Source organism: Chiloscyllium punctatum, chromosome 21, assembly GCF_047496795.1.
Source record: "Chiloscyllium punctatum isolate Juve2018m chromosome 21, sChiPun1.3, whole genome shotgun sequence".
NCBI lineage: Eukaryota > Metazoa > Chordata > Chondrichthyes > Orectolobiformes > Hemiscylliidae > Chiloscyllium > Chiloscyllium punctatum.
The window spans coordinates 3,933,668-3,960,916 of NC_092759.1; the positions used below are offsets into that span (position 1 = coordinate 3,933,668).

Sequence of the window (27,249 nt, forward strand, 5' to 3'; positions counted from 1 at the left end):
CAGGTTAGGGTGGATTGGCCGTGCTAAATTGTCCCATAGTGCCCAGGGATGTGCAGGTCAGGGTGGATTGGCCGTGCTAAATTGTCCCATAGTGTCCAGGGATGTGCAGGTTAGGGTGGATTGGCCGTGCTAAATTGTCCCATAGTGCCCAGGGATGGTACAGGTTAGAGTGGATTGGCCTTGCTAAATTGTCCCATAGTGCCCAGGGATGTGTAGGTTAGGGTGGATTGGCCTTGCTAAATTGTCCCATAGTGCCCAGGGATGTGCAGGTCAGGGTGGATTGGCCATGCTAAATTGTCCCATAGTGTCCAGGGATGTGCAGGTTAGGGTGGATTGGCTGTGCTAAATTGTCCCACAGTGCCCAGGGATGTGCAGGTTAGGGTGGATTGGCCGTGCTAAATTGTCCCATAGTGCCCAGGGATGTGCAGGTGAGGGTGGATTGGCCATGCTAAATTGTCCCATAGTGCCCAGGGATGTGCAGGTCAGGGTGGATTGGCCATGCTAAATTGTCCCATAGTGCCCAGGGATGTGCAGGTTAGGGTGGATTGGCCGTGCTAAATTGTCCCATAGTGTCCAGGGATGTGCAGGTTAGTGTGGATTGGCCGTGCTAAATTGTCCCATAGTGCCCAGGGATGTGCAGGTTAGGGTGGATTGGCCGTGCTAAATTGTCCCACAGTGCCCAGGGATGTGCAGGTTAGGGTGGATTGGCCGTGCTAAATTGTCTCATAGTGCCCAGGGATGTGCAGGTTAGGGTGGATTGGCCGTGCTAAATTGTCTCATAGTGCCCAGGGATGTGCAGATTAAGTGCATTAGTTAGGGGTAATAATAGGGTAGGAGAAGGGTTACTTTTCGGAGGGTCGGTGTAGACCTGTTGGATCGAAGGGTCTGTTCCCATGCTGTACATCTCTATGACTCTACGAGTCTGTGAATACTCAATACTCTGACCAATAAAGGAAAGTATACCAAACACCTTCTTCACTACCCTATCTACCTGCAACTCCACTTTCAAGGAATTACGAACCTGCACTCCAAGGTTTCTTTGTTCAGTAGCTCTCCCTAGGACCTTACCATTAAATGTGTCAGTCCTGCCCTGATTTGCTTTTCCAAAATGTAGTAGCTCACATGTATCTAAATTAAATCCCATGTGCCACTTGTCAGCCCATTGACCCATCTGATCAAGATCCCATTATACTCTGAGGCAACCCTCTTCGCTGTCCACTACACCTCCGATTTTGGCGTCTTCCTCAAACTTACTAACCATACTTCCTACGTTCACATCCAAATCATTTCCGTAAATGACAAAGAACAGTGTGATCCTTCCAGCACTCTGCTGGTCATCCACTCCAAAAAGTCCACCATTCGCTATCTCCTACTTACGTGCTCTGCCAAACTCTTCTCCAATGGTCCAGCCTCACAATCAATAGCAGAGAACACCGAGCTCTGACATCTAACAGGCAAAGTACCAACCCAACAGACTGCTTTATTCTGGGAAGTCTCAAGTTCCTGGGGAAGAGCATTCCCTTGCCTTCCTGATTTGTGCCCAGAGCTGGTTGATAGGCTTTCAGGGAAAACCGCCTTGCTTGGATGGGAGCATCACTGAATGCCAAGGGAAGATAGCTAAGCTCCCACATGTTAGGGATGGTCTTGCGCCTGGCATTACGGGGGCACGAGTGTAGATGTACTTCTTTATGTGAGAATACTGACTCACAGAATTATTCCATCTCAAAAACTGGAAAGATCGGTTAAGTACTGATAGAAATATATTAAAAAAAGAGCAGGAGCAGGCCCTTCAGCCCTTCAAGCCTGCCCTACCATTCAATATGATCACTGCTGGTCATGCAATCTCAGTATCCCATGCCCACTTTCCCTCCCTTGATCTCTTTAGCCAGAAGAATCTTGTATATTTCGACTGAACTATCCCCGACAGCTTCCTTTGGGAGAGAATTCCACAGGTTCCTGACTCTCGGGGTGAAGGAATTCTTCCTCATCTCCACCCTGAATGGTCTTACCCCCTTATTCTTAGACAGTGACCCCTACTTCTGGACATTGCCCAACATCAGGAACATTCTTCCAGCATCTAGCCTATCCAGTCCCGTCAGGATTTTACATGTTTCTGTGGGATTCCAAACCCCCCCCTCCCCAACCATCCTTCTAAATTCCAGTGAGTACAAGCCCAAACGATCCAACCCCTCCTCATATGTCAGTCCTGCCATCCCGGGAATCAGTCTGGTGTTCCTTCGCTGGACTCCCTCAATAGCAAGAATGTCCTTCCTCAGACTAGGAGACCAAAACTGCACACAATACTCAGGGTGTGGCCTCACCAAGGCCCTGTATAACTGCAGGAAGACATCCTTACTCCAATAGGTAAAAACAATGACTGCAGATGCTGGAAACCAGATTCTGGATGAAGGGATGAAGGGCTTTTGCCCGAAGCGTCGATTCTCCCGCTCCTCGGATGCTGCCTGAACTGCTGTGCTTTTCCAGCACCACCCTAATTCAGAATCCTTACTCCAATACTCAAATCTTCTCACTACATTAGTACGGTAACAGTGTTACTGGAATCCTAGTCACCATAGCCTTATCGTCATAACCCTATCAAACCATAGACCTGTTGTTCTCTTTATAAGGAGATGACTGAAGGTGGTTGAAACCAACTGGGGCAGAAGCGGGTACTGCAGATGCTGGAGATCAGAATCAAGATTAGAGTGGTGCTGGAAAAGCACAGCAGCATCCGAGGGGCAGGAAAATCGACGTTTCGGGCAAAAGCCCTTCACCAGGAAGCTCTTTTCCAGCGCCACTCTAATCCTGACGGTGGTTTAACCTGAAGGTCACCTTGCCTCAGGTGAGGGGAGACATTGAGAAGGAGACTCCTCGGCTGGTGTGGGAGTTGAGGCCTTGCTGCCTACATCACACACCGGCCCCACTGAGCTAACAGTTAGTATAACCAGTCTACTTTGACTGAGTCAACGGTAAAAACAATACAAGTGCTTTTCAGTGGAGAGTCACTTCCAATGTCCTGACAGGGCCACAACTTACAAGTTCCCCTCTGAGCCATTTCCCCCTCCCATAAAGTTTGAAATATATCGGCCTTCCCTTCAGTGTCTCTGGATCAAAATCCTGGAATTCCCTCCCTTATGGCACAGCGTGGGTGTCCCTCCAGCACACGGACTACAGCTCACCTCAAGGGGAAACTAGGGACGGGGAAATAAATGCTGGGCCCAGCCAGTGATACCCAGGTCCACAAGGACATAATTAGTTGCTTTGTCATCGACAGTGATCAGTAAACCTCAAAAAACTGTGCAACCAGTGAAATGTGTACCTGCTGCAAAAAGGAAAAAGTTGACGTGATCTGGGACATATTTCCAGGACTCAGCAAATGAGTGTGATAGGCTGAAGGAGAGCATTCCCTTTGACTTGTCCCAACCATCAGAGGTCTGCGGGATCAGTGAAACGACGGTAAACATGAGATCACAGCTGCCACAGAAGATCAGATAGTAAGGTAGTGACCGTCCTTTTGTACAGGAGTCGTGGTGCTTGATACCTGCAAGATACAGTACAACTTCATTGGTACAAATTAATGGGAAAATTCTGCAACTTGCTAACTTCACCCCCAAACCCATCAGCCTATTATTCAGGGTTCAGCTCTGAATTCCACTGATAGAGTCATAGACTCTCCACCGAAAAGCATTTGGATTGTTTTTACCGTTGATTCAGTCAAAATAGACTGGTTATACTAACCACCGTTAGCTCAGTGGGGCCGGTGTGTGATGTAGGCAGCAAGGCCTCAACTCCCACACCAGCTGAGGAGTCTCCTTCTCAATGTCTCCCTTCGCCTGAGGCAAGGTGACCTTCAGGTTAAACCACCGTCAGGATTGGAGTGGCGCTGGAAAAGAGCTTCCTGGTGAAGGGCTTTTGCCCGAAACGTCGATTTTCCTGCCCCTCGGATGCTGCTGTGCTTTTCCAGCACCACTCTAATCTTGATTCTGATCTCCAGCATCTGCAGCACCCGCTTCTGCCCCAGTTGGTTTCAACCACCTTTCGGGTCTGTGCCGACCACAATCCCAAACTAAACCAGTCCCACCTGCCTGCTCCTGGCCCATATCCCTCCAAACCTTTCCCATTCATGGACTTATCCAAATGTCTTTTAAACGTTGTAACTGTCCCCACATCCACCACTTCCTCAGGAACTTCGTTCCACACACGAATCACCCTCTGTGTAAAATCCTTGCCCCTCATGTCTTTATTAAATCTCTCTCCTCTCACATTTAAAATATGCCCCTCTAGTCTTCAAATCCCCCACCCTAGGAAAAACATACCTGTCATTTACCCTATCCAGGGCCCTCATGATATTATAAACCTCTATAAGGTCACCCTTCAACCTCCGACGCTCCAGTGAAAACAGTCCCAGCCTCTCCTTACAGTTCAAACCTTCCATACCCGGCAACATCCTGGTAAATCTCTTCCGAACCCTCTCCAGTTTAAAAATATCCTTCCTATAACAGGGGGACCAGAACTGGACACAGTTCTCAAGAGGAGGCCTCACCAATGTCCTGTACAACCTCAACATGACGCCCCAACTCCTGTACTCAAAGGGCTGAGCAATGAAGACAAGCATGTCAAACACCTTCTTAACCACTCCATCTACATGTGACGCAAACATCGAGAATTAAACACCCAAACCCCTAGGGATTTTCTCTCGGGTTTACTTGACAAGGGTCGAGAGTGTGGTGCTGGAGAAGCACAAGCAGGTCAGGCAGCGTCCGAGGAGCAGGAGAATCGACCGTTTCGGGCTTAAGCCCTTCATCAGGATTGACAGCTGATGAAGGGCTTATGCCCGAAATGTCGATTCTCCTGCTCCTCGGACGCTGCCTGACCGGATGTGCTTTTCCAGCACCACACACTCTCGGCTCTGATCTCCAGCGTCCTCACTTTCTCCCACCGTCCATGCCAAGGCTAGTGGAGCTGACTTCGTAGAGCGGAGTGGACCAAATCATCTTCTTTTCCCACTCAGCGCCCGCTCCCTCAATTTCTCTCAAACTCTCTCTTCATGGTAACTCATCTTATCCCTTTCTCATCCTCACTTTATTCCCCCTTCCTCTTCCCCCACTGCCAATTCTGCCTTCTGGGTGGGTACCAAGGTCGACTCGGTGTCTGGACTGACGCCCCCTACCTCCAGCCATTTTGCCTCAAGCTTTATCGTTGTTACTCACCTGTGGCGATGTACGCAATATCCACCATCACGGTAAGGAATCGCAGGAATTCTGTGGAAACGGAAAATTCCAATGACCGTCTTTAGCAAGTATGTTCAGCTTCAGGGAAATGTCAACCACCCTGCATTTACTTAGTGCCGCTTAGTGTGGACCAACTGTGATACCCCACAGATTGGGCACTAAGCAGCAACGGAAGAAGTGACCATGCGATATAGGAGTGGAATCACGCCATTCGGCCCATCGAGTATGCTCCACCATTCGACCACAGCTGGTTTGTTTCTCAACCCTCATTCTCCTGCCTTCTCCCTGTATAGCCCTCGACCCCCCCCCCCTCCTCCCCCCGACTAATCAATTACTCATCTGTCTCTGCCTTAATAGTGGTAGGGTCCTGGGGAGTGTTGCTGAACAAAGAGACCTTGGAGTGCAGGCTCAGAGTTCCGTGAAAGTGCAGCTGTAGGTAGACAGGATAGTGAAGAAGGCATTTGGTATACCTGGAGACAGTGGGGACTGCAGATGCTGGAGAGTCAGAGTCGAGAGTGTGGTGCTGGAAAAGCACAGCAGGTCAGGCAGCGTCGGAGGAGCAGGTGAGTCGACGTTTCGGGCATAAGCCCTTCATCAGGAAATGTTTTACTCACTTCTTTGGTCTTTGCATTGAGTCCAGGAGTTGGGAGGTCATGTTACAGCTGTGCAAGACATTGGTGAGCCCACTGTTGGAATATTGCGTGCAATTCTGGTCTCCTTCCTATCGGAAAGATGTTGTGAAACTTGAAAGGGTTCAGAAAAGATTTACAAGGATGTTGCCAGGGTTGGAGGGTTTGAGCTACAGGGAGAGGCTGAACAGGCTGGGGCTGTTTTCCCAGGAGTGTCGGAGGCTGAGGGGTGACCGTATAGAGGTTTACAAAATTATGAGGGGCATGGGTAGAGTAAATAACGAAGGTGTTTTTCCCTGGGGTGGGGGAGTCCAAAATTAAAGGGCATAGGTTTAATGTGAGAGAGGAAAGATTTACAAGGGACCTTGGGGCAACTTTTTCACACAGAGGGTGGTACGTGTATGGAATGAGCTGCCAGAGGAAGTGGTGGAGGCCGGTACAATTACAACATTTAAAAGGCATCTGGATGGGCAAATGAATAGGAAGGGTTTGGAGGGATATGGGTCAAATGTTGGCAAAAGGCTTTAAGTCAGATTGGGATGTCTGGTTGGCGTGGACCAGTTGAACTGAAGGGTCTATTTCTTGATGACTTGATGACTCTATACTCAGTGAATTGGATTGAATTGAATTTATTGTCCCATGTACCGAGGCACAGTGAAAATCTCTGTCTTGCAAGCAATCCAGGCAGATCACAGAGTTAAATAGTGTAGATAATAAATACTAGGGAAACAGCAACGAAATCAAAACACAGGTACAGGCGAATGTTAAGAGTTTGTGAGTCCATTCAGTATTCTAACAACATTAGAAACTGTTTCGAAACCAGCTGGTGTGTGTGTTCAGGCTTGTGTACCTTCTCCCCGATGGTAGAGGTTGTAGAGAAACATTGCCAGGGTGGGATGGATCTTTGAGAATGGCTTGTCTCCACAGCGCTCCGCGGCAGTCAGCTTCACAGATTGACCAACCTCTGGCTGAAGACATTCCTCCCCATCTTGGTTCGAAAGGGTCATCCCTTCTCTCTGAGGCGGAGCCCTAGTGTCCTAATCTCTCCTGCCGGTGAAAACACCTTAAAGGCCGTGACTAATGACCAGAGATACAGGATCAGAGCAGGGTATTGCAGCTGAAGAGGGAGGTTACAAATTGGAGGGAAAGTTCCAGGGAGAGAGTTTAGGGTTACAGAGGGCTGAAGGCTCCTGTCCCACTAAAATGAAACAAAATACTTGGGGGAGGGCAGCATACAGCTATGTAGAGATAGGTAGGGACAAAGTGACAGAAGGCATCAGTGTTAGCTCCTGTTAGAAGCTGCATTAAACTCCTGAGCAGTTTCAAGCCCATATCATTAAGAAGATTGTTCAGTAGAAGGTACTACATAAATGGAATTTGAATATCCCTGGAAAAGGACGTATTTCTGAAGCTCGCACTCCATCAGGACCACATGCAAGAATGCCAAATTTCAAAACGATTACGACAATTTAGATTACGGAGACTTCAGGAACCCATAATTCCCTGCAGTTCAGGCAATCTGAGTCTCCTTCCATCCAGTTGGCCCCCTTTCCTGTAGTACAAATTGTTGTGAGTGGAATTTGACGTTCTTGCATTGTGTCCTGACGAGTGCTGGATGAAAGATTTTGGTAACGTGTTTCATGTTACAGCAACATTTACCACCAAGTGACAGTATATATTAGCTGTTATTGTTTGTGACTGAGCCCCTAAAATACTCTTTATCATTAAGAAGATTGCAAACGGTGGTAAAGTAGGAGTGGGCCATTCAGCCTCTCGAATCTGCTGGACCCATCCAGCATGAACAAGGCTGATCTCATCTCAGCCTCAACCCCACTTTTCTGTCCACTCTCCCTCACCCTTCAACACATGGGAAACTTATCTATGTTCGGGAACATAGAACATGAAAGTGCAGTACAGACCATTCTGCCCTCAATGTTGTGCTAACCTGTGGAACCGATCTGAAGCCCATCTAACCCACACTATTTCATTCTCGTCCATATGTCTATCCAATGACCAGTTCAATGCCCTTAAAGTTGGCGAGTCTGCTACTGTTGCAGGCAGGGTGTTCCACGCCCCCTACTACTCTCTGAGTAAAGAACCTACCTCTGATATCTGTCCTGTATCTATCACCCCTCAATTTAAAGCTATGCCCCCTTGTGTTTGCCGTTCCCATACTTGGAAAAAGGCTCTCCCTGCCCACCCTATCTAACCCTCTGATCATATTCTATCTCTCTATTAAGTCGCATCTCAACCTTCTTCTCTCTAACGAAAACAGCCTCAAGTCCCTCAGCCTTTCCTCATAAGATCTTCCCTCCATTCCAGGCAACATCCTGGTAAATCTCCTCTGAACCCTTTCCAAAGCTTCCACATCCTTCTTATAATGCGGGGACCATATAATACTCCAAGCACAGCCGCACCAGAGTTTTGTACAGCTGCAGCATAATCTTGTGGCTCTGAAACTCAATCCCTCTACCAATAAAAGCTAACACACCATATGCCTTCTTAACAACACTATCAACCTGGGGGGCAACTTTCAGGGATCTATGTACATGGACACTGAGATCTCTCTGCTCATCTACTCTACCAAGAATCTTACCATTAGCCCAGTACTCTGTATTCCTGTTGCTCCTTCCAAAGTGAATCACCTCACACTTCTCTGCATTAAACTCCATTTGCCACCTCTCAGCCCAGCTCTGCAGCTTATCTATGTCCCTCTGTAACCTGCAACATCCTTCAGCCCTATCTACAACTCTACCAACCTCAGTGTCATCTGCAAATTTACTAATCCATCATTCTATGCCCTCATCCAGGTCATTTATAAAAATGACAAACAGCAGTGGCCCCAAAACAGATCCTTGTGGTACACCACTAGTAACTGAACTCCAGGATGAACATTTCCCATCAACTACCACCCTCTATCTTCTTTCTGCTAGCTAATTTCTGATCCAAACTGCTAAATCACTTTCAATCCCATGTCTCCTTATTTTGTGTAATAGCCAACAGTGGGGAACCTTATCATATGCCTTACTGAAACCTATATACACCACATCAACCGGTTTACTCTCATCCACCTGTTTGGTCACCTTCTCAAAGAACTCAATAAGGTTTGTGAGGCACGACCTACCCTTCACAAAACCATGTCGACTATCCCGAATCAACTTATTCCTCTCTAAAAGATTATAAATCCTATCTCTTATAACCCTTTCCAACACCTTACTCACTGTAAGGCTCAATGGTCTATAATTTCCAGGGTTGTCTCTACTCCCCTTCTTCAACAAGGATGACATTTGCTATCCTCCAGTCTTCTGAAGACAATGACATAAAGATCAATGCCAAAGGCTCAGCAATCTCCTCCCTGGCTTCCCAGAGAATCCCAGGATAAATCCCATCCGGCCCAGGGGACTTATCTAATTTCAGAATTTCTAGAATTTCTAACATCTCCTTCTTGCGAACATCAATCCTGTCTAGTCTAGTCGCCTGTATCTCAGGAATCTCCTCAACAACATTGTCTTTTTCCAGTGTGAATACTGACAAAAATATTCATTTAGCGCTTCCCCTATCTCCTAGGACTCCACGCACAACCTCCCACTACTATTCTTGTTTGGCCCTAATCTTTCTCAGATGAAGGACTCTTGCTCATCATCGTCGATTCTCCTGCTCCTCAGACGCTGCCTGACCTGCTGCGCTTTTCCAGCACCCCACTTTCGACTCTGATCTCCAGCATCTGCAGTCCTCACTTTTTCCGAATCTTTCTCCAGTCATTCTTTTATTCCTGATATACCTATAGAAAGCTTTAGGGTTTTCCTTGATCCTATCCACCATGACCCCTCCTGGGTCATCTTAGCTCTCTCTTTAGATCTTTCCTGGCTAACGTGTAACTTTCAGGCACCTTAACTGACCCTTCATGTCTCATCCTAATATGAGCCTTCTTCTTTCTCTTGACAAGGGATACAACTTCTTTAATAACCTACGGCTCCCTTGCTCAACCACTTCCTCCCTGCCTGACCGCTACATGCTTATCAAGGACACGCTGTAGCCAAACCTTGAACAAGCTCCACATTTCAATTGTGCCCATCCCCTACAGTTTCCTTCCCCATCCTATGCATCCTAAATCTTGTCTAATTGCATCATAATTGCCTTTCCCCCAGCAATTACTCTTGCCCTGCAGTATATACCTATCCCTTTCCATTGCTTCTCTCTCTCTCTCCCTTTTCCTCCCCTCTCACACCTCTCTCTCTCCGTCTCTTACTCTCTCTCTCCCCCTCCCCTTCTGTCTCCCTCTCTCTCCTCCCCCTTCTCTCTTTCTCTGTCTCTCTTTCTCTCTCTCTCTCCCCCTCTTCTTCGCTCTCCCTCTGTCCCCCTTCCTCTCTCTCTCCCTCCCCTCCTGTTCCTCTTTCTCTTTCCTCTCTCTCCCCCTCCCCTCCCTGTCTCTCTCTCTCTCTCTCCCACCCCCTTCCCCATCTCTCTCCCTCTCTCTCCCCCCCTCCCTCTCTCCTCCCCTCTCCCTCTCCCCCACTCTCTCCCCCCCTTCCTCCCTTCCCTCTCTCTCTCTCTCCCACCCTCCCCCTTCTCTCTCCCTCTCTCACTCCTCTCTCTCTCCCTCTCTCTCCTCCCCCTCTTTTCTCTCTCTCTCTCTCTCCCTCCCTCCTTCTCTCTCTCCCTTCCCTCCCTCTCTCGCCGTCAATCCCTCTCTCTCTCAGCACCCATGATGTCTGAGAGGCCCAGTTTGTGGCAGTGTTTTCTGGTTTCTTTCCAGCTTTCCGCAGACTTTTGAGGGAGAGAAATATTTGATTCAGAGCATTTGGGAATCTGATAAAGGTACGCAAAACCTCACCCTCAAGACCCAGGAACTTCACCCACCTGCCCGGGACAATCACAACCTATGACGTTGAGTCACATGAGGAGATGGTATGGTTTTTTAAGTTGTGTAAAAGAGAGCTTTAGGAAGGGAAATCCAAAGCATAGAGGCCTATGAAGCTAAGGCATGGCCACTTATAGTGGAATCGCTAAAATAATCGATATAGAATCTAATCTAACCACCACTCGTGGTTAGATTCAATGGATTCAGTGGTGTTATCGTCACTAAATCCCCCTTATCAACATCCTGGGGGTTATCATTGATCAGAAACTTAACTGGACTCACCATAGAAACACAGAGGCTACAAGAGCAAGTCAGAGGCTGGGAATCCTGCGGTGAGTAACTCCCCTCCTGACTCCCCAAAGCCTGTCCCACCAGCGACAAGGCACAAGTCAGGAGGGTGAGGGAATACTCCCCACTTGCCCCTGGATGGGGAGGGGGGGCAGCTCCAACAACAATCGAGAAGCTCGACACCATCCAGGGACAAAGCAGCCCCCCCCCACTTGATTGGCACCACATCCATAAACATCCCCTTCCCTCCCCCACCGACGCTCAGTAGCAGTACCATCTACAAGATGCACTGCAGCAATTCACCAAAGATCCTCAGGCAGCACCTTCCAAACCCATGAACTTTACCCTGTGGAAGGACAGGGGGCAGCAGATACATGGGAACACCACCCCCTGCAAGTTCCCCTCCGAGCCACTCACCATCCTGACTTGGAAATACATCACCTTTCCTGCACCACTGCTGAGTCAAGATCCAGGGATGTCCTCCCTAATGGCATTGCAGGTCAACCCACAGCAGGTGGACTGCAGCATTTGGGTTTGTAAATTGGGGCGCCTCTTCCAATGCAGTCCTGAAGGAGCGTGGAATTATCAGAGGGACCATGTTGCTGGGGCAACCTTAAAATGAGGACCCTCACTTTTCCCCTTGGGTGGGTGTGTGGGGGGGGGTAGAGGGGGAATTCGATCTTACACTGGTGTGCATCCGTCGGTTGGCATACCTTGGGCTCACGATGGCTTTTGTGAGACCCTGCTGTGGGCAAACTGACTGGCGCGTTTCAAGGAGCATTTCATCGGCTGCTCAACGCTTCCCTTGATTATGAAAGGTGCTATCAAAACTAAATGATGCAACAGGAGGGGCTCGGGTCTTCAGAAGCATCTTGGAATACCAGGGCGTTGCAGGCTATGGTCCGAGTGCAGGAAAATGGGATTATTGTGGTTCGGTGATTGTTGGCCAGTGTGGATGTGATGGGTCGATGGTTCCACGCTATGATGACCCCAGAGGCTGATTTTTAAGAATCTATCGTCGATTTTCTCAGACTGCTCGACTTCCTGCAGTCAACACTGAGAGGCTGTACTCACTGCGTTTATATGATGTCTTCCCCATCCTGTTCTGTCGTTGGGGCTCATCTGGAAGGGCAGATGCACGCAGTGCCTTTTGCCCCCAACTGCCCTCCTCCGCCCCACCCCCCAAACCGATGAGGTTTTTTCGGTTCTCTCCTTTCACTTGCGAGTCGGGTTAATGAGGAGCTTACACACACAGTAGATTGTGACATCAGTGGGGCTTAAATGGTCTGGGCAAGGCGTTTCAAAGCATAGACACTCAACACTAATGCCCACACTGGCTGATGGTTAGCCCGTGGGCATCATAGCATGCTGGGAGTTCCCTGGGACTATCTCACCACACCATTCCCCCCCCCACCCTTTCCCGGCATCTGTTCAAGGGGTCTCAGGTCTGAGGGGGGCTCTGATGGGCAGCGGCTAAGCGCGTTTGGTGAGATGCCAGGGCAAGGACAGCACCTTGTGGGGGAGCTTGGCAGAGAGAGAGAGAGAGAGAGGCATTAGATCGGAGCTCACCATTGTAATGGGGGGCCCTGCGGGTTGGGGCATCAACAGTTGTGCCAGCAAGGGCCAACACGATGGGCAGAATAGCCAGCCAACACTGCCGCGCGCCTAACCCCCCCCCCCCCCCCCCCCCCGACGATTCAGAGCGATTGTGAGAAAAAATCACGGGCACTGTCTTGAAATTCAGTTTTAATGCGCAAACCATTTCATAACTCAGAGAGGAGGACTATGGGGAAACGCCAGGGGAAGGGGGAAGCAGGGTCTACTGAGCTGCTCTTGCAGAGAGCAGCGGGCTAGCACAGACAGGATGGCTGATTGGTCTCCGTTGAGGATGTTCTACTGATCATTCTGTAACGCAGAGAGAGGGTAAGCTTGCCCCCATTGGAGTCAATGGGTGGGGAAGCCCCAAGCCATTTCGTGTAAGAGGTACACAGTCACAGAATAATAGAATCTCAACAATGTGCAAACAGGCACTTTGGCCCAACAAGTCCTGGCCAACCCTCCAAAGAGTAACCTACCCAGACCCATTTCCAGTACCGTATTAATAAACATTTACACCTGACTAACCAGCACATCCCTGGGCACTATGGGACAATTTAGCACGGTTAATCCCACCCTAACCTGCACATTCCTGGGCACTACGGGGACAATTTAGCACGGCCAATCCCACCCTAACCTGCGCATCACTGGGCACTACAGGACAATTTAGCACAGCCAATCCACCCTAACATGCACATCCCGGGTTATTATGGGACAATTTAGCACAGCCAATCCATCCTAACCTGCACATCCTTTGGCACTGTGGGACAATTTAGCACGGCCAATCCACCCTAACCTGCACATCCCTGGGCACTATGGGACAATTTAGCACGGCCAATCCACCCTAACCTGCACATCTCTGGGCATTATGGGACAATCTAGCACGGCCAATCCACCCTAACCTGCACATCCCTGGACACTATGGGACAATTTAGCACGGCCAATCCACCCTAACCTGCACATCCCTGGGCACTACAGGACAATTTAGCACGGCCAATCCACCCTAACCTGCACATCCCTGGTTATTATGGGACAATTTAGCACAGCCAATCCATCCTAACCTGCACATCCTTTGGCACTGTGGGACAATTTAGCACGGCCAATCCACCCTAACCTGCACATCCCTGGGCACTATGGGACAATTTAGCACGGCCAATCCACCCTAACCTGCACATCTCTGGGCATTATGGGACAATTTAGCACGGCCAATCCACCCTAACCTGCACATCCCTGGACACTATGGGACAATTTAGCACGGCCAATCCACCCTAACCTGCACATCCCTGGGCACTACAGGACAATTTAGCACGGCCAATCCACCCTAACATGCACATCCCTGGTTATTATGGGACAATTTAGCACAGCCAATCCATCCTAACCTGCACATCCTTTGGCACTGTGGGACAATTTAGCACGGCCAATCCACCCTAACCCGCACATCCCTGGGCACTATGGGACAATTTAGCACGGCCAATCCACCCTAACCTGCACATCCCTGGGCACTATGGGACAATTTAGCATGGCCAATCCACCCTAACCTGCACATCCCTGGGCACTATGGGACAGTTTAGCATGGCCAATCCACCCTAACCTGCACATCCCTGGGCACTATGGGACAATTTAGCATGGCCAATCCACCCTAACCTGCACATCCCTGGGCACTATGGGACAGTTTAGCATGGCCAATCCACCCTAACCTGCACATCCCTGGGCACTATGGGACAATTTAGCACGGCCAATCCCCCCTAACCTGCACATCCCTGGGCACTATGGGACAATTTAGCATGGCCAATCCACCCTAACCTGCACATACCTGGGCACTATGGGACAATTTAGCACGGCCAGTCCACCCTCACCTGCACACCTTTGGTCTGTGGGAGGAAACTGGAGCACCTGGGTGAAACCCACACACAGCCATGGAGGAGAATTTGCAAGGACAGTCCATAAAACCAAACGCAAGAGAAAAGTTCACTCAGAACGGAGGATGAACAGAGAGAGGAAGCTGTGACTGAGCGGAATACAATTTATATTTCATCATTAATTTCAACGCAATGGTGCTCTGGGTCAGGAAGGAGATCTCCCCCAAGTGGACTCCCCACTCCCCACCGGTTCCAATGCCAAGTCTCGGTCAGACCGGTTTGCGCCTGGTTTCCGGTTTAGGCCTGTGCCTCCTCTTGCGGTGGCCATGTTTCTGAGAGATGCTCGACATGGTGGTCTGCGGTTCCACCGCCGTCTGGGAGGGCAAGAGTTGGACCCCCATGGGGGGGGCTGCTGGTGGCGCTCTGGGGACCTCCACCTGCCCCTCACCCGACGGCGTCTGCTGCCGTCTCCGCGAGCCGAACCGGAGACAGAGCTCCAACAGCAACGAGCCCACAAAGGTGACATAGGACAGGGCAACGGTCACCAGGCAGAACGTGTAAAAGACGTGGTCGCAATAATCCGGCCGCATTTCGCTGATGGCGTAAGGCGGATAGATTTCGTAAATCCAGTAGGAACCTGCACAGAGAAGCAACAGTTAACGAGGGGGAGTCTGACCGCCAACGGTGTTGCCATCGCCAAACCCCTCCCCCCCCCCCCCCCCCCCCCCCCACCCCTCCATGATCGACATCCCAGGGTTACTCAGCTGCACCCATCCACATCAACACAGCAGCTACGAGAGGGGTCAGAGGCTGGGTAATCCTGCTGCGAGTCACTCCCCGCCTGACTCCCCCCCCCCTCCGAAGCCTAACCCACCATCCACGAGTTAGGAGGGTGAGGGAATACTCCCCACCTGCCCCTGGACAACACTCGAGAAACTCAACACCATCCAGGGACAAAGCAGCCACCCCCCCGCTGGATTGGCACCACATCCTCAAACATCTCCTCCCTCCACCGTTGATGCTCAGTAACAGCCGTGAGTACCATCTACAAGATGCACTACAGCAAATCTCCAAGGCTTCTTAGACAGCACTTTCCAAACCCACGACCTCTATTATCTGGAAGGACAAGGGCAGCAGATGCATTGGAACACCACCCCCCTGCAGGTTCCCCTCTGAGCCAGTCACCATCCCGACTTGGAAATACATCGGCCTTCCCTTCACCGACCTTCACTGGTGCTTGCAAGAGGTTCAAGTTTCAATCACCCAGGGTTCCCTAACTCTTGATATTTCTGTTTCCCTTCCTGTTCTCATGTGTAAGACCTTCCATAGGTCTTGCTTTATCGAGTTCTGATGAGAAGTCACCCACCTGAATCTGTTTCTAACTGAATCTCTAGCCGCTGCCTGACTGGCTTAGTGTTTCCAGAGCTTTCTGTCACCCATCTCACCGATGTCAAAGCAGAGTAGTCACGTGATGAGCAGCGCGGCGAGGATTATTGGGAATGGACGAATCACATTGAAGGTCTTCTTGTTTGCGCCCATCAGGACACCATTGCAAGAATGCACAATTCCCAAGGGAACAACAATTTACGCTGGGTACAGAAAGGGTACTGATTGGGCAGCAAGTAGACGCTGATCGATTGAGGTGTTGACATCAAGGATATACAAGTTACTCAAAAGTTTAGAAAAGCCAATTGGCTGTGATTATTTGAGGTAACACCAAGCACATTTCTAGGTATGAAATTTTTCTGAATCGAGTAAAACTTCCCCACGACAACACAGCACCCAATCAAGATTGACCTGGGTTTTCTTTGTTGTTTTCAATTTGAAGGAAAACTTGAAGGAGTACTTGTCCTTTGGAGCATCCCCCAAACCAATCAGAGTCCACTTAACTGTGAAATTTGGTACTCTTGCGATTGTGTCCTGATGCGTGCAGGACAAAAAGCCTCAACAGTGCATGCCTTCTTAATCCCCCAGGAACCCACTCAACATTATCGAACTTCAAATTACCTGTTACGAGCCAGGCACCCTCGATGATCTTGGTAAGTACAGCCCAAAATCTGTAGCAAGATTTGGGGCACTTGTGACCATAAAGTTCCACAAACATGGTTGCAGTATTATAGAAAGCAGAAACAATATTATAAAGGGGAAGTAATTGACCTTTGGGGCAAGAATCCTTATAGAACACAGCTGAAAGAGAAGATGAGAAAAGAATGACAATCAAAATAAAGCAGCAGGACTGATGATTTAATTAATGCGCTACTAATCTTATTTTTCCACATCGTGAAATGGTTGGAGTTTTCTCTCTTAAAATCTGAGATCTCTGTTACACACTCGATTTCATTTACTGTTGTCCCATGTCCCTCGAAAAGTTTTGTTTTGCGTGCAGCACAGACAGATCATACCGTACAAAGTGCATTAGAGCGAGGAATACAATGCTGTAGAGAAAGACCGAGACCGACATTACATGTAAAGTATGAGAGGTCTGTTCAGCATGCTAATAACAGCAAGGGGGAAGGAGCTGTCCTTGTACCTGTCGGCGCGCGCTTCGCATCTTCTGCCTGACGGGAAGAGGTTGGAGGGGTTGATGACTGGGTCGGGAGGGGTCTTTGATGACCTCGGCCGTGGGACGTTGGCTTGGATGGGTGTAAGGAAGGCACATGTGGGATTGAACACCGGTTGCCATCCCAGCTGTTTGCCCAGTTGCAAGTTTTGTTGTATTCTTTCCTCTTGGGGACTTACCGATACTGACGTATCCCAGATTCATCAACGTGAAAAGAATGAATAAGGACTCTGCGGAGGCAAAGGAGTCATTAACAGAATGTGTGCCAGCCCCAATGAGACCTGTGTTACTTCCGTCCATGAGACACGGTGTGAAGTAACAACACCACAAGCATCACTGTCTCCTGAGACAGCAGCAAAGTGTCCATAGCATGAGTTGTGACATCCATTGAGGACCCAACTAGTGTTTGGACACTTCCTCTGGCACCCCCCCCCCTCCATCTCTCTCTCTCTCCCCTTGTGAGACAGAAGTCCCCAATTCATTCAGAAACCCCCTGCTCCCACCTCCTTAGCTCTCAAAAACAAAACCCAACGTGGAGAGGTAGGGAGAGTTTTCACAATAATTCACAGGGAATCGTATCTTTATAAACCTCATTGGGGTGTGGTGTTGGGGGAGGAAGGGGGGGGGCTCATTTGGATCATTCTTTGCCAGGGATGTCAGTCACAAATAGAATTAACTTGTCCCCTCCACCGCTCCAATCCCTCCAACCCTGCGGTAACTCACTTTCCAACTGGCGTTCAGCTGTCATAAATAATCATTGTTCATCCTTAAGCCTTGAGTAAGAAATTCATGCTTGGGTTACCGCCAACTTTGTGAGGGTTTGTAATTGTTTCAGGTCGGAGGGGTGGGAGGTGGTGGGCAGGTTGGGGAAGAGAGTGGGGTTGGTGGGGGGTGGGGGGGGGGGTGCGGGAGGATGGAATGCAGGGGTATTGGGGGTGTGGGGGAAGACGTTGCTTTTAGCTCATCGCCCCGGCAACTGGGGCTGTAATTGTCTGTGATTGGTCACTTGGGCTGTGTTAGTTTCTATGACGCTGGGCGATACTGGCAAGCGAGAAGTGGAAAATGGATGGGGGCGGGATGGAGTATTAGTTGACAGGGATTATCTAAGGGTTAGGTACAGAGCAGAGCAGGGGGTTGAGCGGTAGTTCTGGGTGGGATGGGGCGTTGAAACATAAATCTAACTTTTGAGTGGGTAATTTGTATAACTCATTATCACGTTTGTTCAAGTATAAGAGACACAGGAGGGGGCTGTAACCGAGTGTTTTATTATCGCTGTCAGAGAAGGTTTGGGAAGTTTGCTGTCTATTGCTAATCTATTTTCATCGAGCCACAGATAAACCTGACAGGGTTCTGTAGAGATTTACAAGGACGTTGCCAGGGTTGGAGGATCTGAGCTACAGGGAGAGGCTGAACAGGCTGGGGCTGTTTTCCCTGGAGCGTCGGAGGCTGAGGGGTGACCTTATAGAGGTTTATAAAATTATGAGGGGCATGGATAGGGTAAATAGGCAAAGTCTTTTCCCCAGGGTAGGGGAGTCCAAACCTAAAGGGCATAGGTTGAAGGTGAGAGGGGAAAGATATAAAAGGGACCGAAGGGGCAACTTTTTCACACAGAGGGTGGTACATGTATGGAATGAGCTGCCAGAGGATGTGGTGGAGGCTGGTACAATTACAGCATTTAAAAGGCATATGGATGGGTACATGATTAGGAAGGGTTTGGAGGGATATGGGCCCAGTGCTGGCAAATGGGACTAGATTACAGTAGGATATCTGGTCAGCATGGATGAGTTGGGCCGAATGGTCTGTTTCTGTGCTGTACATCACTGTGACTCTATAAATGACACAAGACAAGAGGGGTACATTCAGCCCATCTTGTCCATGCTGACCCAGATGTCCTTTCTAATCCCATCTTCCTGCACACAGACCATTGCCTGACACTTAAGGTGCAGCTCCAGGTACCTTTTTGCAGGGGTTAGCGTCTCGGTCTCTACCACCAACCCAACCCACCCTAACCTGCACATCCCTGGACACTATGGGACAATTTAGCACGGCCAATCCACCCCTAACCTGCACATCCCTGGGCACTATGGGACAATGTAGCACGGCCAATCCACCCTAACCTGCACACCCCTGGGCACTATGGGACAATGTAGCATGGCCAATCCACCCTAACCTGCACACCCCTGGGCACTATGGGGCAATTTAGCATGACCAATCCACCCTAACCTGCACATCCCTGGGCACTATGGGGCAATTTAGCATGACCAATCCACCCTAACCTGCACACCCCTGGGCACTATGGGGCAATTTAGCATGACCAATCCACCCTAACCTGCACACCCCTGGGCACTATGGGACAATGTAGCACGGCCAATCCACCCTGACCTGCACATCCCTGGGCACTATGGGACAATGTAGCACGGCCAATCCACCCTAACCTGCACATCCCTGGACACTATGGGACAATTTAGCACGGCCAATCCACCCTAACCTGCACATCCCTGGACACTATGGGACAATTTAGCACGGCCAATCCACCCCTAACCTGCATGTCCCTGGGCACTATGGGACAATTTAGCACGGCCAATCCACCCTAACCTGCACATCCCTGGGCACTATGGGACAATTTAGCATGGCCAATCCACCCCTAACCTGCACATCTTTGGACTGTGGGAGGAAACCGGAGAACCCGGAGGAAACCCATGCAGACACGGGGAGAACGTGCAAACTCCACACAGACAGTCACCTGAGGCTGGAAACGAACCCAGGTCCCTGGCGCCATGAGGTAGCAGTGCTAACCACTGAGCCACCGTACCACCCTCATAGCTACAATTCTCCAGCCCTGGCCAACATTCAAGTAAATCTTCTCTCCACCCTCTCTAGAGCAGTCACCTCCTTCCCCTTTTAGGTCTCTTGTGGTATTCCCCTCTCTGTGAGGGTGTGTGTTGGGTTATTGTCACTGGACTATTACTGCAGATATTATGGTGTACCTGAGCTTATATCCTATTATTGAAGATCATAGAATTTGAATTTAATTTTTAAAAGGAAAACAATCTGGCATTCAGAGCCTCAATGATGGCTACTGTCGATTGTTAGAACATTCCACTGTGTTTACAAAAGTTCTTTGGGGAAGGAAATCTGCCATCCTTACCCGGTCTGGCCTACAGTGACGTCATTGCCCTCTTGGTAATTAGGGATGGCCAATAAATCTTGGACTAACCAGTGACAGCCACATAGACACCTCCAGCACGGAAACAGACCCTTCGGTCCAAACAGTCCATGCCGACCACAATGCCAAACTAAACTAGTCCCACTGCCTGCTCCTGGCCCATATTCCTCCAAACCTTTCCTGTTCATGAACTTACCTGAATGTCTTTAAATGTTGTAACTGTACCCACATCCACCACTCCCTCAGGAAGTTCATTCCACACACGAACCATTCTTTGTGTGAAAACATTGCCCCTTCATGTCCTTTTCAAAGTCTTTCTCCTCTCACCTTAAAAATGTGCCCGCTAGTCTTGAAATCCCCCACCCTAGGGGAAAAGACACCCGCCATTCATCTTCTCCATGCCCCTCATGGTTTTATAAACCTCTATAAGGGTCTTCCCTCAAACTCCTATGCTCCAGTGAAAAAAGTCCCAGTCATAGAGATGTACAGCACGGAAACAGACCCTTCGGTCCAACCCGTCCATGCCGACCAGATATCCCAACCCAATCTAGTCCCACCTGCCAGCACCCGGCCCATATCCCTCCAAACCCTTCCTATTCGTATACCCATCCAAATGTGGACTATCCAGCTTCCCTTTATAACTCAAACCTTCAATACCTGGTAACATCCCGGTAAATCTCTTCTGAACCCTCTCCAGTCTATGCTTTCCTAAACTAAAAATGTTTTGCCTCTTTGCAGTCCATACCCCTTAGTCCCTAACCTATTCATAGATCTGTCAAGGTGCGTCTTAGCTGTCTCTATTTCCACCAGCTCCCCTGGCAGTACAATCCAGGCACTGTTTAAAAAAAAACCTGCCTCTGACATCTCCTTTAAACTTACCCCCTCCTTTACCTTCGACCTTTGCCCCCTACTAATTGACAATTTCTTCCCTGGGAAAAAAGACTCTGACTCTCCACGTTATCATAATTTTGTAAAACCTCGATCACATCTTTGTAAACTTCTCTTTCAGGTAGTTCCCTCAACCTTTGAGTTTGAAGAGAGAAACCGCAACGGAGATTAGCTCTCAATGCCAGATTTGTTTGTTGAATTAAAAATTCTCCCGGGCGTCCCCCCTGAGATTTGAACCGGTGTATCCCCAGGGAGCCACCAAGACCGTCCCCCTTCCCATGGTACTTTCCCATGTGCAGGGGTTACAACAGCTGCCCCTTCACCTCTGTTCCCCCTCCAACCTGGTCTACTGTATTCACTGCACCCAGTGCAGCCTACTCTACAGTGGAGAAATCAGATGCAGAACGGGGGTGACCATTTTGCACAACACCTCCGGGTCCCTGCTGAAGCATAAGCCCCCCACCCCCCCCCCGCCACCTTCCGGTCATTTTAACGCAGGGTCCTGCTCATGTGTCTATCCCTGGCATGCTGCAGTGTTCCAGTGAATCCCAGCGCAAAATGGAGGCTTCTCATCTCATCTTCAGACTCGGCACTTTACAGACTTCTGGACTTCAAGCACCTTCCGATTGTGAACCTACATTCCCATTCCTTCCTTTCCTTTCAGCTTTGCTTGTTCCATGTTCTGTCACCGTGTCCTCTCCCAGCCCTCCACCCCAGTAGGACTGCCCGTCCTTTCCAGTCTTGGGGGTGGGGTGCAGTTAGACACGCTATTGTACTATCATTCTCACACTCCAATCGCTCAGCCTACACTAATCAATATCCTTTCTCCCCCAGCACTCCATCCTCCCACACAAATGCTGTCCCCTTCACACCTCGCGGGGAAAAAGTGAGGACTCCAGATGCTGGAGACCACACGTTTTGGGCATAAGCCCTTCATCAGTAAGAGTTAATGCTCAAAATATCGACTCCCCTGCTCCCCGGATGCTGTGCTTTTCCAGCACCACCCTCTTTGACCGTCCGCACTTCCAATCAGCTCTGATGTAGGAGTCATCTGGACTCGAAATGCTAGTTTGGTCTCTCTCCCTGGATGCTGCCTGACCCAATGTGATCTTTGCTTCCAGCCCAAGCTGGGCCTGTGGATTACCAACCTCATGACAATATCAATATCCCACTGACACCTCCCCCTAAAATGGGCAATCCAGGTGAAACATGGACCAGAATACGAAATATTTTCCTCACCAACCTATTCAGAGATATTATTACATACTTCAGGGACAGGTGGGATTTGAACTCAGGCCTCTTGGCTCACAGGAAGGGCCACTACACTGCAACAGCCCCTTTCCAGAGAATCATAGAATCCCGACAGTGTGGAAACAGGCCCTTCGGCCCAACAAGTCCACACCGACCCTCCAAAGAGTATCCCACTCAAACCCACTCTCCTACCCTAGTACTCTACATTTACCCCTGACTAATGCACCTATGCTACACATCCCTGGGCAATTTAGCACGGCCAATTCACCTTAACCTGCACATCTTCGGACTGTGGGAGGAAACCGGAGCACCCGGAGGAAACCCACACAGACACGAGGAGAATGTGCAAACTCCACACCGACCAGTCGCCTGAGGGTGGAATCGAACCTGGGTCCCTGGTGCTGGGAGGCAGCAGCGCTAACCACTGAGTCACCGTGCCGTCCCGTGGAATGGATAACCATGCTGGATTTACAGTGATAGCAGCCGCAGTGCATCAGGAATGAACAGGGAGACACTGAGAGCGATCAGACCCCCTTGTGAATGCTGTGGTGGAGCAGTCAGTTGGCCGGACGTGGCTGGTTTGTGAAGCTAAGAGCGTTGATTTCAATTCCTGCAATGGGCTGAGGTTACCTGTGAAGGACTCTCCTTCACAACCTCTCCCCTCGCCCCTTCACAACCTCTCCCCTCGCCCCTTCACAACCTCTCCCCTCGCCCCTTCACAACCTCTCCCCTCGCCTGAGGCGGTGACCCTTGGGTTAAAGCTGCCATCAATCGTCTCTCTCTCTCTCTCTCTCTCTCTGGAATGAGCCTGGTATGGTTGTGGCGATGTTACCTGGTTAAACAGTGTGCTACTTTGCTGGCTACTTGAATGAAGTAAACTTGACACAATGAATGCTGGACGTGATTGGCCAAGCCTTTGATGCCAACACCCTGAAGGAAAAGAGAATCCGTGGACCAAAGGCAGACATCATGATCTATGATTTATTAAAGATTGCTTTGAAAATACAAGCTCTTTCAAGCAGTTTGTACAAACAGGAGAAAAGGGAACTTCCTCATGACAAAGGAGATGCAGAATGGCAAGCCAAGGACTAATTCTTCAGCAAGAGGTTTGACACGAGTGAATTTGATAATTTTTTACCCAGTGGTAAATCAATATGCATCTTCCCTGGTTCATCACATTTTACACTGGGCCCTGTGAACAGAACAGAATCGCACAATGGTCACAGTGCAGCCATCAAATGCCGACTAGCTCTCTGCAAGAGCGTCCCACCTAGTCACCCTCACCTTGCCTGCACCCCATCGCCCTGCGAACGTTTCTTGCTCCCCCCCCTCTTCAGATGATCTCTTTCTGAAAGCTAGTTTCGAATTCGGTCTTGACCACATACTCTCAGGCAACGCACTCCAGATCCTCACCCCCTTCCTGCATTCTTTGGCTGAATCACCTCAAATCTCTCCCCTCCGGTTTTCAATCCTTCCAGCCTCTCCCTCTCGACGCTTTCCAAGCCCCTCGTGGTTTTGAACACCTCTGTCGAACCTGCTGTCAGCCTTCTATTCTCCAAAGAGCACAGTCCCATCTTCACAGCTGTATGAGACTTTCAGTGTGACCTCTGACCCAACTAAACTTCAGTTCGGCCGCATTTGGAGACCTGCGCGCAGTTCTGGTCGCCGCACTATAGGAAGGACGTGTAGTCATTGGAGAGGGCGCAGAAGAGGTTTACCAGGATGTTGCCTGGATTGGAGCATATTGGCTATAAGGAGAGCTTGACAGGGAGGAGGCTGGGGGAACACAGCAAGGCAGGCAGCATCAGGAGGGACAGGCAGGAGGCTGGGAGAGCACAGCAAGGCAGGCAGCATCGGAAGGGACAGGCAGGAGGCTGGAGGAACACAGCAAGGCAGGCAGCATCAGGAGGGACAGGCAGGAGGCTGGAGGAACACAGCAAGTCAGGCAGCATCAGGAGGGACAGGCAGGAGGCTGGGGGAACACAGCAAAGCAGGCAGCATCAGGAGGGACAGGCAGGAGACTGGGAGAACACAGCAAGGCAGGCAGCATCAGGGAGGACAGGCAGGAGGCTGGGAGAACACAGCAAGGCAGGCAGCATCAGGAGGGACAGGCAGGAGGCTGGGAGAACACAGCAAGGCAGGCAGCATCAGGAGGGACAGGCAGGAGACTGGAAGAACACAGCAAGGCAGGCAGCATCGGAAGGGACAGGCAGGAGGCTGGAGGAACACAGCAAGGCAGGCAGCATCAGGAGGTGGTGAAGTCAACGTTTTGGGTATAACCCGTCTTCAGGACCCTTGTGAGTAGATTGTTTTCATTGTAATGTCAAAGGCTGATAGGAGTCTATAAAATATGGATAGCATGGGTAATCAGAGTCTCTTTCCCCAAGGAGGCATGGGTTTAAGGTGAGAGGGGGAATGTTTAAGGGAGATGTGCCAGGCTGTTTTTTTACACAGAGGGGAGTAGGTGCCTGGAATGAGCTGCCAGAGGAGGTGGGAGAAGCAGATATAATCGCAACGTTTGAGAGGGATTTCGACAGAGGCAGAAACAGGCAGGGAACAGAGGGATACGGACCATGTGCTGGCAGCTGGGGTGAGTTAGGAATGGCATCATGGTGGACACAGACATGGTGGGATTTGAACACGTGAACCAAGGGAGGCACGGTGGCTCAGTAGTTAGCACTGCTGCCTCACTGCTGCCTCACTGCTGCCTCACTGCACCAGGGACCCGGGTTTGATTCCAGCCTCAAGCGACTGTCTGTCTGTGCACATTCTCCCCGTGTCTGTGTGGGTTTCCTCCAGGTGCTCGGGTTTCCTCCCACAGTCCAAAGATGCACAGGTTAGGGTGGATTGGCCGTGCTAAATTGTCCCATAGTGCCCAGGGATGTGCAGGTTAGGGTGGATTGGCCGTGCTCAATTGTCCCATAGTGCCCAGGGATGCGCAGGTTAGGGTGGATTGGCCGTGCTGAATTGTCCCATAGTGCCCAGGGATGTGCAGGTTAGGGTGGATTGGCCGTGCTAAATTGTCCCATAGTGCCCAGGGATGTGCAGGTTAGGGTGGATTGGCCGTGCTAAATTGTCCCATAGTGCCCAGGGATGTGCAGGTTAGGGTGGATTGGCCGTGCTAAATTGTCCCATAGTGCCCAGGGATGTGCAGGTTAGGGTGGATTGGCTGTTCTCAATTGTCCCATAGTGTCCAGGGATGTGCAGGATAGGGTGGATTGGCCGTGCTAAATTGTCCCATAGTGCCCAGGGATGTGCAGGTTAGGGTGGATAGGCTGTTCTCAATTGTCCCATAGTGTCCAGGGATGTGCAGGATAGGGTGGATTGGCCATGCTAAATTGTCCCATAGTGCCCAGGGATGTGCAGGTTAGGGTGGATTGGCCGTGCTCAATTGTCCCATAGTGTCCAGGAATGTGCAGGTTAGGGTGGATTGGCTGTTCTCAATTGTCCCATAGTGTCCAGGGATGTGCAGGATAGGGTGGATTGGCCGTGCTAAATTGTCCCATAGTGCCCAGGGATGTGCAGGTTAGGGGGGATTGGCCGTGCTAAATTGTCCCATAGTGTCCAGGGATGTGCAGGTTAGGGTGGATTGGCCGTGCTAAATTGTCCCATAGTGCCCAGGGATGTGCAGGTTAGGGTGGATTGGCCGTGCTCAATTGTCCCATAGTGTCCAGGGATGTGCAGGTTAGGGTGGATTGGTCATGGGAAATTGCCCGTAGTGCCCTGGGTTGTGTAGGCTAGGGGCATTAGTCAGGGGTAAATACAGGATAATAGGGGAATGAGTTTGGGTGGATTGGTGTGGACTTAGATTAGATTCCCTACAGTGTGGAAACATGCCCTTCGGTCCAACAAGTCCACACCGACCCTCCGAAGAGCAATCCACCCAGACCCAACCCTCTACATTCACCCCTGACTAATGCACCTAACACTATGGACAATTTAGCCTGGCCAATTCACCTAACCTGCACATCTTTGGATTGTGGGAGGGAACCCACGCAGACACGGGGAGAATGTACACACTCCACACAGGCAGTTGCCCCGAAGCGGGAATTGAACTCGGGTCCCTGGCGCTGTGAGGCAGCAGTGCTAACCACTGAGCCACTGTGCTGTCATTCTACCCACTTGTTGGGTGGAAGGGCCTACGTCCGCACTGTAAGGGTTCTATGATTCATCGCTGGGTTACTAATCCAGCGGTATTACCACGACAGTTTAAAATGCAAGGCTGCTATGGAGCGATCGGAGGTCAGGTGTGGACCTTGAATGAGGAACCGCACTCAGTGTGTGTGTGTGTGCTTGCTTCCTCAGTCAATGCTGACTGTGACGTCTAAAACTCACCGCTCGGCTCTTGCCGCACGTCCCACAGAGGCACCCGAAGAGGCCGTTGACCATCTGAAGCAGGCAGAGTACCAGCTCGATACCGCTGAATCCGATCAGTAAGGCAAAGAGGACCACGTTGAAGACAATCACGTCTTTAGGCTTCTTACACACCGAGTCCCACATTTCGGGATGGAAGAGGTAACTGTCCTCACTGCGGGATGCAGAAATGATCCATTAGGTTAAGCGCATTGTTATGGACCAGGCCAGATTCACCCCCTCAAAATATTTTAAGAAGGTAATCTAGGCCCTAACGTTTTCTTATTTTAAAGGCAAATGTGAAATACTGTGTTTTAGGTGCAATTCGATTGGTCAAACGTTAAGTAAAACACAATTTATTTATGCACTATAGTTAAAATACAACCAATGAAAAAGGAATTTATAATAACTTCACTCTGTTGCAAACCCTAACAGAATAATAGATGTAGCAACTATTACTGAGTAACTGCTCCAATGTGGTCACATTCCATAAACACCTCCCTGAGCAAAAGGGTAAATGAACCCCCAGCAGGAGAGAGAAGCCCCAGTTTCTGGCTGTAACTGAGA

General features: G+C 50.0%; 2 protein-coding genes across 2 annotated transcripts in view; both read right to left on the reverse strand.

Moving 5' to 3' along the window:
- Window positions 1–14,733: 14,733 nt before the first annotated feature.
- On the reverse strand, window positions 14,734–17,240 carry LOC140492427 (transmembrane protein 272-like). Its single transcript, XM_072591319.1, has 3 exons — window positions 17,204–17,240; window positions 16,472–16,651; window positions 14,734–15,101 (listed from the first exon to the last, which is right to left on the reverse strand). The coding sequence occupies exons 1-3, from the start codon at window positions 17,226–17,228 to the stop codon at window positions 14,734–14,736; spliced, it is 573 nt and encodes a 190-aa protein (XP_072447420.1). The 5' UTR covers window positions 17,229–17,240.
- Window positions 17,241–23,292: 6,052 nt separating this feature from the next.
- Window positions 23,293–27,249, reverse strand: part of LOC140492531 (metallo-beta-lactamase domain-containing protein 1-like) — a 63,050-nt gene continuing 59,093 nt past the window's right edge. Inside the window, exons 5-6 of the mRNA XM_072591460.1 lie at window positions 26,665–26,857; window positions 23,293–23,521 (exon numbers count right to left, since the gene is read on the reverse strand). Coding sequence (XP_072447561.1) covers window positions 23,510–23,521; window positions 26,665–26,857 — 205 coding nt within the window. The 3' untranslated portion in view covers window positions 23,293–23,509. The remainder of the gene's footprint in view (window positions 23,522–26,664; window positions 26,858–27,249) is intronic.

Coding starts and splice junctions, on each gene's coding strand:
- LOC140492427 (XM_072591319.1), bottom strand. CDS start 17,228: ATGAATCTGGGATACGTCAGTATCG. Junction 16,652..17,203: donor TCTGGGATACGTCAGTATCG/GTAAGTCCCCAA, acceptor CTTCTCTTTCAG/CTGTGTTCTATAAGGATTCT. Junction 15,102..16,471: donor GGGTGCCTGGCTCGTAACAG/GTAATTTGAAGT, acceptor TTCTCTGTGCAG/GTTCCTACTGGATTTACGAA.